Here is a 16,023-nt window from a genome sequence, read left to right as displayed (position 1 = left end):
AGAGACCCGGGGAGTTACGGGGGCGTGCATGGACTATATCGCGCCGCTATCTCAAAGGGAATTAACGTCAACTTGAACGATGTTCGGGAATTTTTAATGCGTCAAGATACGTATACGCTACACAAACCGGCGAGATACAAATTCAAAAGAAACAAGACTATAGTGTATGGAATAGACGAACAGTGGCAAATTGACTTGGCAGACATGCAAAACATCAAACGTCACAACGACGGTTATCGATATTTATTATGCTGTATCGATATATTCAGCAAATTCGCGTTCGCAGTTGCGACCAAGGACAAAAAGGGTTCTACGATGGTAGCCGCATTTAGATCTATTTTAGAATCGGGCAGAAAACCCAAGATTGTGCAATCCGACCACGGCAAGGAATTTCTTTGCAAAGAACTACAAGAGGAATTTAAACGTAAGCGCATTAGGTTTTTCGCCACTCACTCGGAAGTTAAATCTAGCGTCGTCGAACGATTTAATCGAACTTTGAAAGCGCGCATGTACCGATATTTCACGCAAAACGATACGTATAGATACATCGACGTATTACCGGATTTATTGGAATCTTATAACAACAACTATCATAGATCTATTAAATGCAAACCGGTTGAAGTCACGAGTGAAAATTCCAAAAAGGTTTGGGATAACCTATACGGGCGTGTTGATTTTTCTCCCCCAGCTTCCTACCCCTTTGAGGTGGGCGACCTAGTTAGAATAAGCAAAAATAAAAGGACATTTGAAAAGGGGTATTTAGCCAATTACACGGAGGAATTGTTCAAAGTAACGGAACTAATAGCGAGGGATCCTCCAGTATATAAGCTCGCGGATCTAAACTCCGAACTCATTTCCGGTGTTTTCTACAAAGAGGAAATACAGAAAATTGGCAAGGATCTCGAAAACTGTAAATTTAAAATCGAAAGGGTTTTACGAAAAAGAACTAAACCCGACGGTACCAAAGAACTGCTAGTTCGTTGGCGTGGATACAGTTCAGAATTTGATTCTTGGGTGCAGGAAATCGAAACAAGATGAGTTTCTACATCACACTACCTTCCGACTCATCGACGCAATATTTCAAGAACAACACCATAAGTAGGTTCCGGACATATCTACCGGAACCCATTAAACTCGACGGATCCTTGTACGAAGTTGGACTGGCCGAAATCAGCTACCCGAGAACTTGGAATAACGTGAAACAAGAATGCGCGTTCATAATTCAGGATACAACTTACGATGGCGATGTCGGAACAAACCTCAGGAACCAAGAAGGGGAGTATAAGAGTGTCGCAGTAGACGCTTATCGAGAGACGCGTGACATAACCATATTTATCCCTCCTGGGTATTACGGTTCGGCGGAAGAATTATTGGAAATAATGTCAACCGACGATGATGGTCAAAAAATAAACTCTAGGGTTGAGTTTCATTACAACAAACCAAACCGACGAGTTGTAGTCGAATTAAAGGGAGCAAACCGAGTTCGTATCCCCCACGAAGTCGCCATTATATTAGGTTTCACTAGAAACCCCGGCGAAGACGTCACCGTGGATAAGTCTATGACCGCGCCATTCAGCTGCGACATGGATGCTGGGTTACACTCTATATTCGTATACTCCGATATAATTCAATGTCGATCGGTCGGAGACTCTGATGTTCCTCTTTTACGAATTATAAGTATAAATGGAAAGGATGGAGACACGGTCGAGAAGGAGTTTTCCAGACCGCATTATATGCCTATAGCGAACAACCAATTTCAAACCATCGAAATAAATATTATGAGCGAGATGGGCGTACCGGTACATTTCGAACGAGGGAAAGTTCACGTCACTCTTCACTTTAGACCTAGGAGACCCTGGACTCTGTTATAAAAGCGTCATGAACATTATTAAACCCCTCACTTTCCACACGTTTGTCGGGGTTGCAACATGTCGCCGTATAACTCGGGACACCTCTCCGTGGGAGATTATCAAAACTATTATCTGAATCAAATTGGACATGGGTCACTTCCCGTATACCGCGGTGTGGCCGTTCAAAGAGGTTACGGTCTCGGAAATATATTAGCCTCGGCATTTCGATCCGCCATGCCCATTCTAAAAAGGGGTGCGAAATTTCTCGGACGAAAAGCTTTAAATACGGGTGCAAAAATTGCGACAGACCTCACGGAGGGTGTATCGTTTAAAGAGGCGTTAAAAACAAGAGGAAGCGAAGCGGGCAAGGAAACGTTGAGAAAGGCGGCCGAAACAGTAACGGGATTAACCGGAAACGGTCGTAAAAGGAAGAGTACGACTTCGCGTATCGTCAGTTCAGTTCGAACCAGGAAGAAGAGAAGGTCGTACCCGTTGCAGCCCGATATATTTTCATAATGTCTCTGGCGCATCCAAGCTCTCAAAGCAGCATCAGCTCGGAATTGGATTTATTCCACGTACCGTACACCCAAACCGGAATATTAGGGAGTCAGTGGGTAGAGTATAACCCAACGTCCAACGTTAATGAAAATCAGGCAATCATATTCTCCATTACTGGAAACTCGGAAACATACATCGATTTGAAGAACACTCTCATTCAAGTACAAGTCAAAGTGGTAAAACCCGACGGAACGCTACCCAAGGCCGAAGTTCGCGATGCGTCAAATACCGTAGTAACGACCGCTGATAAAATTGGACCGGAAAATCTATTTCTAAGTAGCCTTTTTAGCGAAGTCCACGCGTCGTTGGGTGATAGATCGGTTACATCGTGCCCTCAACAATACCCATTCAAGAGTATGATTCAAACGCAGTTGACTTTCGGAGGACCCGCCAAAGAGAGTTTTTTGACGGGGGCGCTCTTCTACAAGGATTCATCGGGAAAATTCGACGATTATTTTGAAAATGAAGGGTTCGAGAAGCGTGCAAAATTCGCCCAAGAAGGTGTTATCGATTTAATCGGCATAGTACACGTGGATATTTGTCAACAAAACCGCTTTATACCAAACTTGATCGACCTTAATTTCAAGTTTATCAAAAGTCCCAACGAATTCTGTTTACACACGGATGGAACAAAGTGTAAGGTTGTATTCTCGCACGCGTCAATGTTCGTCAGAAGAGTCAGATTAACACCCGAGATTATGATATCCCACGCCAAAACCCTGGAAATGGCCACGATGAAATACCCAATTACTCGTACCGAGTGTAATTCATTTTCAATATCTCAAGGAAATAAAATAGCCGTGAAAGACAATTTATTTAGCGGACAATTACCGAATAAAGTAGTGATTGGCTTTGTCGATCAAAACGCGTTTTTGGGTGATTACAAAATGTCGCCTTTCAATTTTAAAAACTATGCGGTATCTCAAATCGCTTTGTACGTTGACGGGGTTAGCGTACCGCATAAACCGCTGAACCCAAACTTCAAGGATAACCTATACATGCGATCGTATACTAATCTATTCCTCCAAACTGGACAATGGAATATCGACGAGGGAAACTTTATCGGGCGAGATGAATTCGCCAATGGAAACGCTCTATTCGTCTTCGACCTAACTCCCGATCTCAACGGTAGTTCCGGTGAAAGTTTCAACCTTATAAAGAATGGGAGTGTGCGATTGGAATTAATTTTCGGGGAATCACTGCCGTCTACGGTTAGCGTGATTTACTATTCAGAGTTTCAATCCCTGATTGAAATTGATAAAAACAGAGCCGTTTTATTCGACCAAAGTTCGTAAGAACCGCGCCAGGGGGCCAGCCCGCGCTCGCGAGTCGAGTACATATTTGAAATCGCGCGCGCGAGTCACGTACATTTGAATACGCGCGCGTCCGGAAACGCGTTCAAAATGGACACTCAACAACTTGAACGAATATTAAGACGTGATCGCTACACCAAGAATCTGTTTAGAGGGATATTCCCAGCGGATAAACTCCCAAAGACCGTTACAACGTTTCCCTCATTATTCATCGTGAATACCGATACGTCGAGAGGTCGCGGAGAACATTGGACAACGATCTACATTTCGAGGAAAAAGAACACTGAATTTTTTGAAAGTTACGGCAACCCACCTGATGTGTTTAAATTTAACGATTTCGTGGAACGAAACAGCCTAACTGTGACGTACAATTCGCGTCAATTACAAGGAGAATCTAGTATAACATGCGGTGGATATTGCGTCTATTTTTCCCTCTATCGATGTCGAGGAATTAAAATGTATAAAATAATAGAGAGATTCTCTACAAACAAAAATGTAAACGATCGTATGATTGTGGAATATATGTATAAGAATTACTCAATAAATTTGTCTTAAAATTTTTTATTTTGTATCTTTATGACCATGGGCGAGTGTAGAAACACCGTCATCTAAAATGAACCTCTTGTCGTCGCAAGGGTTAAGACATAGTTTATTCTGTCTCACCGTTGTTAAAACATGTTTTTTGCTCACGATTCGAGTCATTTCAGCTACAGTCAACTCGCGATTAAACAAGCAGTCGCGGTACTGCTCGTGTCGAACATTCTTCTTGACCACACGCTTGCATACACCTTTACAAGTCTTCTTCTCGCCCTTTGCAGATAATATACTATACATTTTGGGTCTTAGACCACAAAACTGTTCGATCGGTGTACCATCTAGCTCGTCTTTGAATTTTCCGAGTTTTTTCTTGTTCGCTTCACTAAAAAGCGGGTGATCGCGAGGGTAACCAGAAAAATCGTACATGTCCGCTTGGGCGGCGAAATCGACGTATAGGTCGGGGGTTTCGATGCAGTACGTGAGGCTGTCTGTAATTATAAGATGGATTAGTTTAAAATCGGGTAAACACCTTAAAAACCTCGTACCTGTATCTGTGAAAAGTAATTTCGCCCTCTCCCCATATCGTCTCTGGATTACATCGTAATGAAATTGGTACATCAGAAGTTTTGATAAGTCCAGAATAACGAACCCCGTGTAGATGGGGCGGTTTAGGACCAACTTCTTTTTTGTCATGTGAATACCGACCAATTGATTGTGAAAGATGGTAAACTTCTCAAAGGCGGGAGAACTGGCCTTTTTAACCGCCTTCTCTGGTGTTGTAACTAGTTTGAAATCCTGACGATTTCTCAAGTTTTCCATAGTTTTACCTGAAAAATCATTTTAATTTTTATTTATTTTTTTTAATTTTGTAAATTAAGTTAATTACGTACCAAAGACGGCATTGTTCATTAATTTATATAGATCTTTTTCGAAATCGTCTGTTGCTAGTTTTCTTTTCTCCGTATTGAAGTTAATATATTCCTTCAACCAGGCACCCTGTTCGAACTTCAAAATCCGATGAATCTTGGTGATCTTTAACCCCTTTGATACGTAATACTTCAAGTTACGGTAGTGAACTACGTATCGTTCCTTATTGAAAAGGTTGGGGACTAATTTCGGTAGCGATTCCTTGATTTTTATGTTGAGCGAGGTCATCTGGTCCTTTGAATATTCGGAGAGCATCTCGGGTTTGATTGTCATTGATTCTGGTGCCAATGGGTAAGAGTTATGATCGTTGTGCAAGTCCTCCGGGTATTCGAGGTCCACCTCAACTATGAAACCTTCTGGTGAGATGTCTGAACAACGTAGAATTTCGGTTTCAGAGTTCGGGGTTGGTTCAATCCATCGGAAGTTCTTCACCGGTAGGGCGTCGCACATGACAGTACCGTACAAGTTGTTACAATCTATGAATGCTAGTTATTAGTTTGTTTCGCTGATTTTAATCTAAAATTTCTTACCAAGGTAGCAGATGTAACTACTAGGCTTCGATTCGTCATGTGATTCTAGATATTTGTTGTTGGCTGCGGCAAAACGATGACTTATCATCGAGACACCTCCCCTAATCCCCTTTTCGATGAATAGGTGCATATCCTCATCCAAAAGAAGGTCTAAGCGTACCTTCGTTTTACAAAGGGCGGCGCTCCATGCAAAACCTGGTAGGGTATAAGCATGGGCCGGATCGAGTCGATAGGATGGCATACACATTTTGCGGAAATTGTGGAACACATCGGCTAGAAGGAGTGTGTCGGACAACACGTACAGATCGTGATACCCTCCCAGATTTTGTATGTTAAAAGATTGCCACACGTTTTGAGCGTGGGCGTAATCTTCCCGGGCCAAGGGTTCGTCAGTGAGGTCGTTATGGAAGCACTCAATTGGTGGTAGTTGCCTCTCGTCAAAGCGCTTTTCCGAATCCATGTAGGTGTACGGGTAAACACCCTTCCTAAGAAGTAACTTGACCTCGTCTGGGTTGAATACAGAGTTCAACAATGGGAATTTCGCCGGTCCGCCCTTCGCCACATTCGAAACAAGTGTCTCGAGTGACGCTGGTAAGAACCGAATACTATCCACAAAACGTAAATTCCCTAGTGTGAATGAAATGTACGTTTCACTGTTGGACGCGATACAGTCAATCTTCTTGTTTCTTATCAGGGCGATTTGCTGCATGATAAGGTGGGCGTCGTATCTGTTGGCGTTATGTAATTAGCATACAGTTATAATTATCGATTATGGTTAATTACCTGCTCAAGTTATGCATCACGACTGGGATGAATTTAGGTGCTTTTAACTTCAGATTACAACTCTGGCATGCGCACCCCCTATACACTCCGGTGTAGTGGTCGTGGTCACGTGTTTTGACCATCTTTCCAACGAATGGTTCCTCGCAAACGTAGCAGCGCGTTGAAGTTTGGAATGCGATTTCTTCATCCGCAGAAAGTTGCATGGGAATATTTTCCTTCAACATTTCGGCGATATCATCGGCGTCACCCAAAAGCATTTTCAGAAATTTCAAAGCTCCATCTCCCCCTCTGTACGTCTCATGCTTGACGAGATTTCCTGCGAATAATCAAATATGTTAGATAATAGGACACGTGATTCACGGTTTTGAACTCACCAGTTGGACCAACAATAGCGTATGAAAACCCACACGCTACATGTAGCGCTAATGTCGTAGTTGACGACAGTGTCGAGTCCGGCAGACACGTTGAGACTTTTGGTAGAAGAGATTCGAAATCAGCAACGATGATATATGGAACCTGTTTATGTAAAAAATATTATGATATATCCCACGTTAAAATAAAACGTTTCTCGTATATTACCATTTGATTCCATCCAAAGTTTTCGAATTTTAAAACTGGTTTATCGTGAGGCATGATAACGCGTTGTGGATCGTGCACATTACACTCTCGCACATGGTTATTGTGTACTTCTTCCGTGTTGCTTCTCTTCAAACAATACCGACAATAATAGACTGTTCCTTTGTGTTTCGTGAAGTCGCTTAGAAGGCGACTAAGGTGTCGGATCAATACATAATGTTTTGATTCACCATTTGAAACCAATAGCAAATCAATTTGTCGCGCTTCGGGGACTTTTTTCTCACTCACGTAACGTGGGAAATACCCCTTTTCATAAGCGAAAATATTGATGGAGAGGTTATTCTTTTCCTCGAAGGTCTTAAGTTTATATGAGTCCAACTCGAAGGGGAATGTAATGCCGGACACGTTCAGTTCGTCCTCATATGGTCTATAATGAGTGATTCGACTAGGATGGTTGGGCGCGGGATGTAACTTGGCCAAAATTGACCACAAGAAACACTTGTTGTCGAGTGGGTCCTCCGGGTCCACGTTTACAGTAGCCCTTTTATTTTCAATTATGGGTGGTAATTGAAAATAGGTTCCACCAACAAGGGGTAGATATTGGATGATGTTGATTTGGACGTATAGAATACGGTCCAAAACCCAGCCACTTCCCATCGATTCGAAATTGTTCATACTTTCAGCTATTTTCTCCCGACTTAAGTCTAGCTGTCGGGGAATAACCTCTGGTGTTAGAGTTGCGTGTGTGAACCCGCGGAAGTACGGACTAGTTTCGACGTCTGTACCCGTATTCCCGAGTTCCCGCGTGTATCGCGCTCGCACCACCATGTACCATTTTATTCCTCTCTTTTCCAAAAGTTTGTTTCTGAGATATGTTTCCAGTTTATCACGGTGTTCATTTAAGAACAATACGGGATCTGTAACCCCTTCCGGCGCGGTAAGTCGAGCTGAAAAAATCGCGTCCTCGAGCGCGTTAATTTCCTCGATTTCTGGTTCAGGTGGGTTAACCGCGTTTTGTTGAACCTCCCAATTGTCCATGAATTCATTTATTCCCACGTCATCTTGAGACGAGAGTTCATCCTTTTGTTCATCCTCCCATTTCTCCATAAAGGTGTTAAGTCCTTCGTCATCTTGTGAGAGAAGGTTATCCGGATCTAAACATACATTTAATGTAAGTTTTTCAACTGGAGAGGGTAGGGTTTCCGAATCAAGTTGTATTTTTTCATCTAAATTAAATATAAACTTACCATTTTCCACTCGACGCTTTTTCGGTATTCCCACCAACGTGGGCGAAGCGGCCCTCTTTACGGGAGAATTTGGCGGGGTAATACGGTGTGACGGTCCGGGTTGTGGTGACGCTCCCCGCGGAGGGTTTAAGTTTACCCCGGGCTCGTCGTGGTTAAATTTCCGTTGGTGTCGAATCAAAATATCCCGACGCGTAAATACTTTACCGCAGAAGTTACAATTAAATTTTACATTACCGTGTACACTGCGCGTGTGTCGATCTAGGCTCCGTTTACAGCTGAAGGTAGATGTACATTTCTCGCAGAGGAACATCTTGAGGAGTGATCTATTCACTCGTGTAACCCCGTTTTATTCTAGTTGGCTTATCTTTGTATGATTTCCCCGGGTTTCGTTGACTTGGCGCCGAGTTTGTGGTATTTTCCCACCAGCTCCGCGCGTAGATTGTATTTCCCACTACACGTCAAACCCCACGTGACTTTTTAAACTTTATAAGTATGTGTACGCTCCATCCCCGAATGTGTCTAATCAAAATACCAATATTATATCAAATCTTAGAATTCTTTTTATTTCAAACAACAATAAGTGAATTTTTATTTATTTTCAATCTATTTGTGAATATACATCATCTTGGTGTTTATACAACCATTCAGAATAAAGTATACATTTAGATAGGGCACATACATATTTCCCATTTTTAAAAATTGTCTTATGACCCACCAAACACGTGATCATGGGTCCATCCTCGTCAATATCTGATGCTTTGGGACACCCCACGCCATTTAAGTCAATAACGTCCCGGTGAATTATATTTAGGAGAAAAAAACACTTTTCTTCGCCTTTACAAAACACCCTTTCGTATCCTTGGACGACTTGAGATAAACACACCTCCAGTTTGTTGTATGACGTAACTCCATGACTCCAGGGGAGACCGTGTAAATTGTGGCAAATCCACCGGTTTTGTTGTTTGGCCTCCTGCGAGAGTTCCTGATCCGAGTACGGTGGTTCAAAGGACCATGATGCTACCCTCGGCGTTAGTTCGACCGTTGTTGCAGCCGCTTCCTTTACAATTTTTTCCCGTCCACCAACCGTTGATCGACCTTCCAAGAATTCAAAGTCAACGACGATTGAGTTTTTAAACCTAGGATGAGTATGGGTTATTACTATTCCGGGGTGATGAAATGTAATTGCGTGGTTAAGTACTTACATGGTACTTGTTGGTCTCCTTCTTCGTCCTTTCTACGAACTTTGAGGCTGGAATGATTTTCTACTTTGCCTGGTCTGGCTATTTATAGTGCCATTACATTCTACGTCATTAAGCTTTAACTTGGGGGTGAGTAATGGGTTTTCTGGGGCGTCACATGTTACAACCTGGGTAGAGAATATTTTCACGTGGCACCCTTTCCGGGGTATTACCCACCACAATAGGTTTCACACATTGGGATTTCCCTCATTCATTCGCCATTTTATTAATACGGGGGAAATTAATGGCTCGAATTTTAATCTAATTAACATATTGAAGTGTCGTTTATTTCTTGCGTCATAATTGACCCTATCTTCATGTGGTATTATATGCACTATGCACCCTGAGAAGCGAACGCGTTTCATTTCAAATAGAGTGTTATCAACCTTTGTCTATATTGAATTTTATGGTATATAACATACCACTACTGTATTGATTTATTTTTCTCCGAGATATCTTATCAGCATTAAGAAATTAATTTTTGAACTACACTAGAATTGAACTGATTTGAATTCCCACTTTTTATTTTTCTTATCCCTTATCTTATCTTAGTGTTTGCGATAAAATTAAACTTCTCGAAAGTTCCACTGGCGCCATCGACTCCCCCCTCGCACCGCTCGCACCCCTCGCACCGCTTGCACCGCACGCACCGCTTGCACCGCACGCGGTGCGTGCACCGCCCCTGCCTTCCACAGTGCTTGGCCTGGGAGACTCTTATGAACCCTACTCTTTACCGCAAATGATGTTTCATTTCCTAAAAAAATATTGTGGCATTATATTTGAACTTTGTACAAATGTTAGCCTAAATCACATTTGATTATACTTTGTAACTAGAACAACGGACCCCACGTTTTTTTGCGGAAATTATTGAGCGAAAAGGGTGACCTTAACGTTTTCTATTGACTCTGCCAAGAAGTCATAGCTAGTTCATTAGGGAGAAGGCGTAAATTCGTCACTTTTCCAGCTTTATCTCCAGTCCAAACGTAGGAGCTAATCCCTGCTTCTAAATTACAACCAGCATCTATTGGTTCACGTCAGCGTGACAAGAATGACGAAAATTGCGTATTATCCGACCGTGGAGAGGCGAAATAGCCCGGCCTCCTTTTACGTCCCCTCTTTTATTTTGAAAGGGGGACTGGAACCATGGCGCGCGAATACTTAAGCAACTAATACCTTCTCCCTAATAAACTAGATATCTCTTCTTGCCGTGCAAGAGTTGTTTTCTTAAATAGACGACTTTCTTTTTAGCACGAAGTTACTGATGCCGTAAATTAAACCTTATTTTCTGACTGAAAGTTTTAATTATATTGTGGTCTTTAGTCACGGTTTGCGCTCACACATTGCCTTAATATAGCTCAAACTCACAATCGTAAACAAAAACTGAAGGAATAAATGGTGTTGTGTTGTGTATTGTATACCTCTAATGAATACTACTCTTCACTGTGACTCTAACTGTGACTAACCAAAATTCACTTAAAAATAAATACTTAGAAATATTTCAGTCGACCATGAAGGATTGTATTTGTTCGGGACTAAGACTGCGTCTAACTTTCTTGAAGGTGATGGTTTCGTTAAACGCGTATTTATTTATATTAATTTGTATTGAAATTGGATTTTGTATTAGAGTTTTTACCTTCAAATTGTTAAAAGTTTACCTAGTGGTCAACCAATTCTGGATGGAATTGAATCAAGTCTTTTAAATAGCCTGGCCAGCACAATTAACTTTACGTGAGATATTTCTACCAGTTATAGGACGTCAGATGTTACACGTTAGAAATTAATATTTTTAAAGATACGATCTTTACGAGACTAAGCATGGACGTCATGGAACAATGCTACCAAATAAATCCTGGACTGGAGTTGTCGGACAACTAGCTTCTGGAGTGAGTAATTGTGCATAACGTTTTAAGGCAATAAGGAGCTAACAACTGGCTACGGGGAAGAGCTAGTCTGACGTCACGCAGCCCCCTCTGGTTGGCATTTTTGCACGTCGAATACATTTTCCAACCGTTAGGGAGGGATGAAACCCCAATAAGAAATAGAAGGGTGTGACGTTTCAGGGTCAGAACTGTTAGCTACCTATAGACCATTTCGATGTAACCAAGGTTGATGGGGGAGTATACGTAATGAGGGAAAATCGGCACGCTAACTGTGGAACGATTTAGATCCGGCGGGACGCTAGAAATTTGAGAAGAATACTCGGAAAAATGGCGGGCGATCTACCTCAGACTAATCAGGAAGACTGCCCGCCATTTTTCCGTGTATTCCTCCCCCATTTTCTAGCGTCCCACTGGACCCGAGTCAGTCTACAGTTAGCGGGCCGATTTCTCTCAGATTACGATTCCTCTACCCATCGTTCCTGATGTAACTGAGAGGGAAAGACACTGGGGAAAACTTTGCCTTCCATCTCGCTTTTTGGCGCCTGCGCTGTAGTCGTTTTGTATCATGAGAGTGCGCAGAAACGGATGGCAATGTATCAACCCCCTTGAATGTCTCTATACTGAGTGTTGCCTATCCCCGTTATTGCATCGAAAAGGGGTATAATTCTATAACTTTTAAAATATCTCGTAGAAAGCCGACTTTGGTCTTGCGGGACTTTCAGTAACTGAGGATAGAAGAAATGTTATTGATTTCAGTGTCCCCTACATCCAAGACACGTCGAACTTCTTCGTAGGTGTTGAAAACGTAACTAGATCAGAAGTCTTATTATTCTTCAGTCCATTTGAAGTTAATGTACGTACAAAAATACTTAATCTATGCATATCAAAAGTATATGATTTTGATATTTAAGGTTTGGCTAGTAGGACTGGCTTGCACTATTCTGGTTGTATTGATTTTGTACATGTGCTTTTCGTTTCGTCATGAGCCAGAGTTCAAATTGCTCAGTTTTATGATCGTCTTTGGCATTGCTGCGAAGCAAGGTAATGCGTTTATTTAGAAAAACAATTGTTACTCAATTTACTTCGAAGAATAGTGGATTCCATATTAAATCCCATCTTGGAACCACCATAAGTTCATAAAATAGGTTCCATAATTTTGTGACTGGTTACTGAGAGCTCGTCATGCAGTGACGTAGGTGAAAATTCATAGATGAGGCGCTAGCTGTCAAAGGCTTAGTGCAGACTGAAAAAGAAGATGTATTGCAAAATCGAGTGTAGTCAATTCTGGGATCGTTATCGAACTAGCTCTCAGTAAGTTTCTAGTATTACGAAGTATAGGTGTGTCATACTTATGGAACATATCTTATAAACTTTTGGAACCACTGACACCCGATATATCCTAGTCAAAATCATGCAAGCCTTTTTCTACGGTTGTTCTTTTCAATAATTGCAGGTGTTAATGTGAATAATGTTCAGTTACCAGCTTCGTTAGTGATAATCTCATGGCTGATAACTTGCACGATATTAAATATTTTCTATGGAAATGAGCTTAAAGCGACCACTAGCGTTCCAACGAAACATGATATCAATACATTGGACGATTTAGCGTCAGTTCTCAGATTGGGAAGCATGAAGGTTTTCATTGCGGAACACAACTCTCTAGAAGAGCATATTGCGAAAATGGTATAGTTGCACAGTGATACTGAAAGTTATTGTTGATAAAATGTTCCTTGATTTTAATTCACGCAGTCTCCCAGACCATATGGGGATCTCTTTCGTCGAGTGGGTGAGATTAGACCACGAAGACCATCGGACTACGCTGACATCTATGCCAGACGTATTACCGCGTCGGAATCGCTTCTTCGAATGAAGCTCAAACTACTTAGAGCGGGGCATCCAACGTCTAAGATACGGCCAGTGAGTGAGCCGCTTGTGGCTTTAAATACGGGCATTGGATTTCGAAAGAATTTTACTTGTCAATCATCGTTTAACTGGGTGTAAGTATGGTTCACTCAGATCCAGAACCTTTATAGTAAAGGATGTTTCTGTTAAGTGTGACATAAATTAAAGGGTGTGTTCTTTGAGTCAAACTGGGTGCTGGAAAGTGGCAAAAACATGGGGTTTACAACGTTTAGTTACTGAGATATGGGCTCCCAAACATTGTCTCCTAAATCACGGAAGTAGCCTTGAATGTGGAGTAATGAGCTTTACTTTTCCAGTGTACGCACACTTCTACCATTTAATAGTATACACTTCTGCTAGATAAATGTTCAATAACATTATTAGATTGAAGTCTTGAAGGATGATATGTCTTACTACACATGTAAGACTATACTTCGGGACCAATGTTTGGGAGCCCATATCTCCGCAGTTAAATGTTGTAGATACCACGTTCTTTGATATTTTCCACTTTGTTTGGTAGACTTATGGAAAACACCCCGTATAGTAAATTTGTGAATCAAGTCAGGATAAACGTATGTTAATTATGTTGCACATGACAGCATTATAGCTTTATCTGAAAGTGGATGTCTGCAGAAGTGGCAAGAAAAATTAATGTTTCCAGTAACCATGGAAGAATTGAAGAACAAGGACTTGGCAACCGTAGTAAACTACATCGAGTTCACTGATTTGCAAAGCACCTTTGGTCTACTGGCCATTAGTTATTTTGCGTCTTTGGTTGTGATGACCCTACAAGTTTGCGAGCGATTCTCGTAATGTCTAACAATGCTTTAGATTTCATTATTAATTTAAATTGAAAGATAGAACTTAGCAAGAAATAGGTCTTCAGTCTAATTATTATCCTTAATTCCGTACACTGCGTGCATTAATTGGAATTTGTGTGACTTAAATCTATAAAAAGGTTTTTTACAAAGATCGCTTTTTTTGCGTTAAGCTTTTCTGTGTGTATGACTGGGCACACGTTTGAATAGATCTTAAGTTATTTTATATACAATTTGTGGAATATCTTACAACTATGCAAACGAATAACAAATGGCATAATGACACGCCACTAATATTATGCGATTTAAAGCTACATTTAAGAACATCAGCTAAATACAATTGAAATTGAAATTCAATATCCAAAGTCTGAAAACCCAAAAATTAGTAAATAAAACAATAATATAGGAAATGGATAATATAAATCCTAAAATAAGAGAAGAAAGCATAAAATAAGAATGAAAATCATTAAATACAAAGTAAAATAAAAATTATGAAAATCATTAAACAGAAAAACAAAATAAAATTATGAAAATCATATAATGCAAAAACAAAAAATAAAGTTATGAAAAGAAAAGCTACAATAAGAAATAAAAAGAAATCAGTAATCAGATAAGAGTTCGTGCGATCGAAATCTATTTTACGAAATCAGAATTCAAGCATAATAGTAATGACTACATTGCACAATCCACATAAAGATTATATCTATAGACCAGAAGACACACTATGTATTTGAATAAAGACTTCATATCATTTCAGGTGAAACTTTACTGTATTGTCTTAATTTTCTGTGGAATGGAAATTTTGGTCCACACTGACTAATTGACTGTTTTCTTATTACAGTCCACAAAGTCTTATGAATCAATGGTTGCCTCTCCAAGTGAACCCTACTTTAAATACAGCGTTTAACATAAGAACCGGACCGAAATATATAAACGCCCCCGAAATCCGAGCTATGATGAATACATTGAATAGCTAAAACATAGCCCTTTTCTATCGTGTCCTCTAAAAAGAGGCTTAATAATGGTTTGAAGTAAATTGCGCAGTGAAATGCCTGTAGATCAGTTAATCGAACCCAGGGATATAACCACAACTTGAACGCTATATTAATACGTCTACACTTTTATTCCTCTATGCATATTCCCTTCTTAAGAGGCCTGGGATAATTGCGCTATGGAAACTAAGGGTTTTGTTTAAAAGCGACGAGAGGACGGTGTTTACATACCCACGTAGTAAATAGACCTTTTTCATAACGCTAGACTATTTGATTATTATAATTTTAATGGCAGAAACTTATCAATAAGTAAATAAAAATAGAGAGCTGCATTTTAAATGAAAAGGAGTGAGATAGTTTTCCTCTGGACTTGGAGAAGAAATACTTTGCTTTCCCAACTTGTTTATATCGTTTTACACTTAAAACAAGCTGCAAAAGTGACGTTCTTGGTTAGAATATTGGCAGAAAATAAATGCTATAGACTTACTATAAAAATAGTTACATTAGTTTATGGCACTTACAAACACATTTTAATAACGATACTTACATGCAATCACGCATCTTTAAAGTGATATGTAAGAAATTTCAAATCTTCTACTACTACTACAAGCAAATATAAGCATAGCCACGATTTTTATCAAATACAACACTGTATCCGAAAGCAAAATCAAATAAAAAAGAATCAAGTATAAAGAAGTTTGAAAAGACGGAAGGTCGCGTCGGGAGAAAAATAGACAAGAGTGCATGAGCTAGCTTACGCATGCATGAGAAGCTACGCAAAATTGTATAAAAAGTAGAGGACCCGTTTTCTAAAGACGTAATCTTACGAGGCATCACGAATATACCCTTTAAGAGTGAAGATGACGGGGGAA

General features: G+C 40.5%; 3 protein-coding genes across 7 annotated transcripts in view; 2 read left to right on the top strand and 1 right to left on the bottom strand.

The window, feature by feature from the left end:
- LOC149591742 (uncharacterized) overlaps window positions 1-16,023 on the top strand; it is a 141,166-nt gene that overhangs the window by 30,711 nt on the left and 94,432 nt on the right. The gene's annotated exons all lie outside the window — the stretch shown is intronic.
- Window positions 4,267-10,240, bottom strand: LOC149591748 (uncharacterized). 2 transcript variants are annotated; one of them, XM_089861753.1, is made up of 9 exons: window positions 9,524-10,238; window positions 8,322-9,457; window positions 7,078-8,228; window positions 6,873-7,014; window positions 6,499-6,814; window positions 5,716-6,443; window positions 5,149-5,661; window positions 4,804-5,085; window positions 4,267-4,746 (listed from the first exon to the last, which is right to left on the bottom strand). In XM_089861753.1, exons 2-9 carry the CDS (start codon window positions 8,629-8,631, stop codon window positions 4,283-4,285), a joined length of 3,906 nt encoding a protein of 1,301 aa, XP_089717879.1. In that variant the 5' UTR covers window positions 8,632-9,457; window positions 9,524-10,238; the 3' UTR covers window positions 4,267-4,282. The 2 variants fall into 2 exon arrangements, with proteins under 2 accessions (XP_089717879.1, XP_089717878.1); XM_089861752.1 differs by having other exon boundaries at window positions 4,267-5,085; window positions 9,524-10,240.
- Window positions 10,468-14,910, top strand: LOC149591747 (glutamate receptor ionotropic, delta-1-like). The gene is made up of 8 exons (XM_089861751.1): window positions 10,468-11,118; window positions 11,184-11,287; window positions 11,352-11,442; window positions 12,131-12,292; window positions 12,351-12,480; window positions 12,893-13,122; window positions 13,189-13,436; window positions 13,941-14,910. Exons 1-8 carry the CDS (start codon window positions 11,068-11,070, stop codon window positions 14,152-14,154), a joined length of 1,230 nt encoding a protein of 409 aa, XP_089717877.1. The 5' UTR covers window positions 10,468-11,067; the 3' UTR covers window positions 14,155-14,910.

This window comes from Phalangium opilio, unplaced genomic scaffold (genome assembly GCF_054372755.1).
Source record: "Phalangium opilio isolate 3A_F unplaced genomic scaffold, DU_Popi_V2 ptg000500l_1, whole genome shotgun sequence".
In the NCBI taxonomy this organism is placed as follows: domain Eukaryota; kingdom Metazoa; phylum Arthropoda; class Arachnida; order Opiliones; family Phalangiidae; genus Phalangium; species Phalangium opilio.
The sequence above is the reverse complement of the archived record's forward strand: the minus strand, read 5'-3'. Positions and strand labels throughout refer to the sequence as shown.

What these genes read in the sequence shown, in the direction of transcription:
- LOC149591748 (XM_089861752.1), bottom strand. Translation starts at nt 8,631, where the DNA reads ATGTTCCTCTGCGAGAAATGTACATCTACCTTCAGCTGTAAACGGAGC. An exon ending in ACTTTGGATGGAATCAAATG is followed by an intron (nt 7,015 to 7,077) that starts GTAATATACGAG and finishes TTACATAAACAG; the next exon opens with GTTCCATATATCATCGTTGC. An exon ending in CGCTATTGTTGGTCCAACTG is followed by an intron (nt 6,815 to 6,872) that starts GTGAGTTCAAAA and finishes GATTATTCGCAG; the next exon opens with GAAATCTCGTCAAGCATGAG.
- LOC149591747 (XM_089861751.1), top strand. Translation starts at nt 11,068, where the DNA reads ATGAAGGATTGTATTTGTTCGGGACTAAGACTGCGTCTAACTTTCTTG. An exon ending in GCCAGCACAATTAACTTTAC is followed by an intron (nt 11,288 to 11,351) that starts GTGAGATATTTC and finishes ATATTTTTAAAG; the next exon opens with ATACGATCTTTACGAGACTA. An exon ending in TCAGTCCATTTGAAGTTAAT is followed by an intron (nt 12,293 to 12,350) that starts GTACGTACAAAA and finishes TTGATATTTAAG; the next exon opens with GTTTGGCTAGTAGGACTGGC.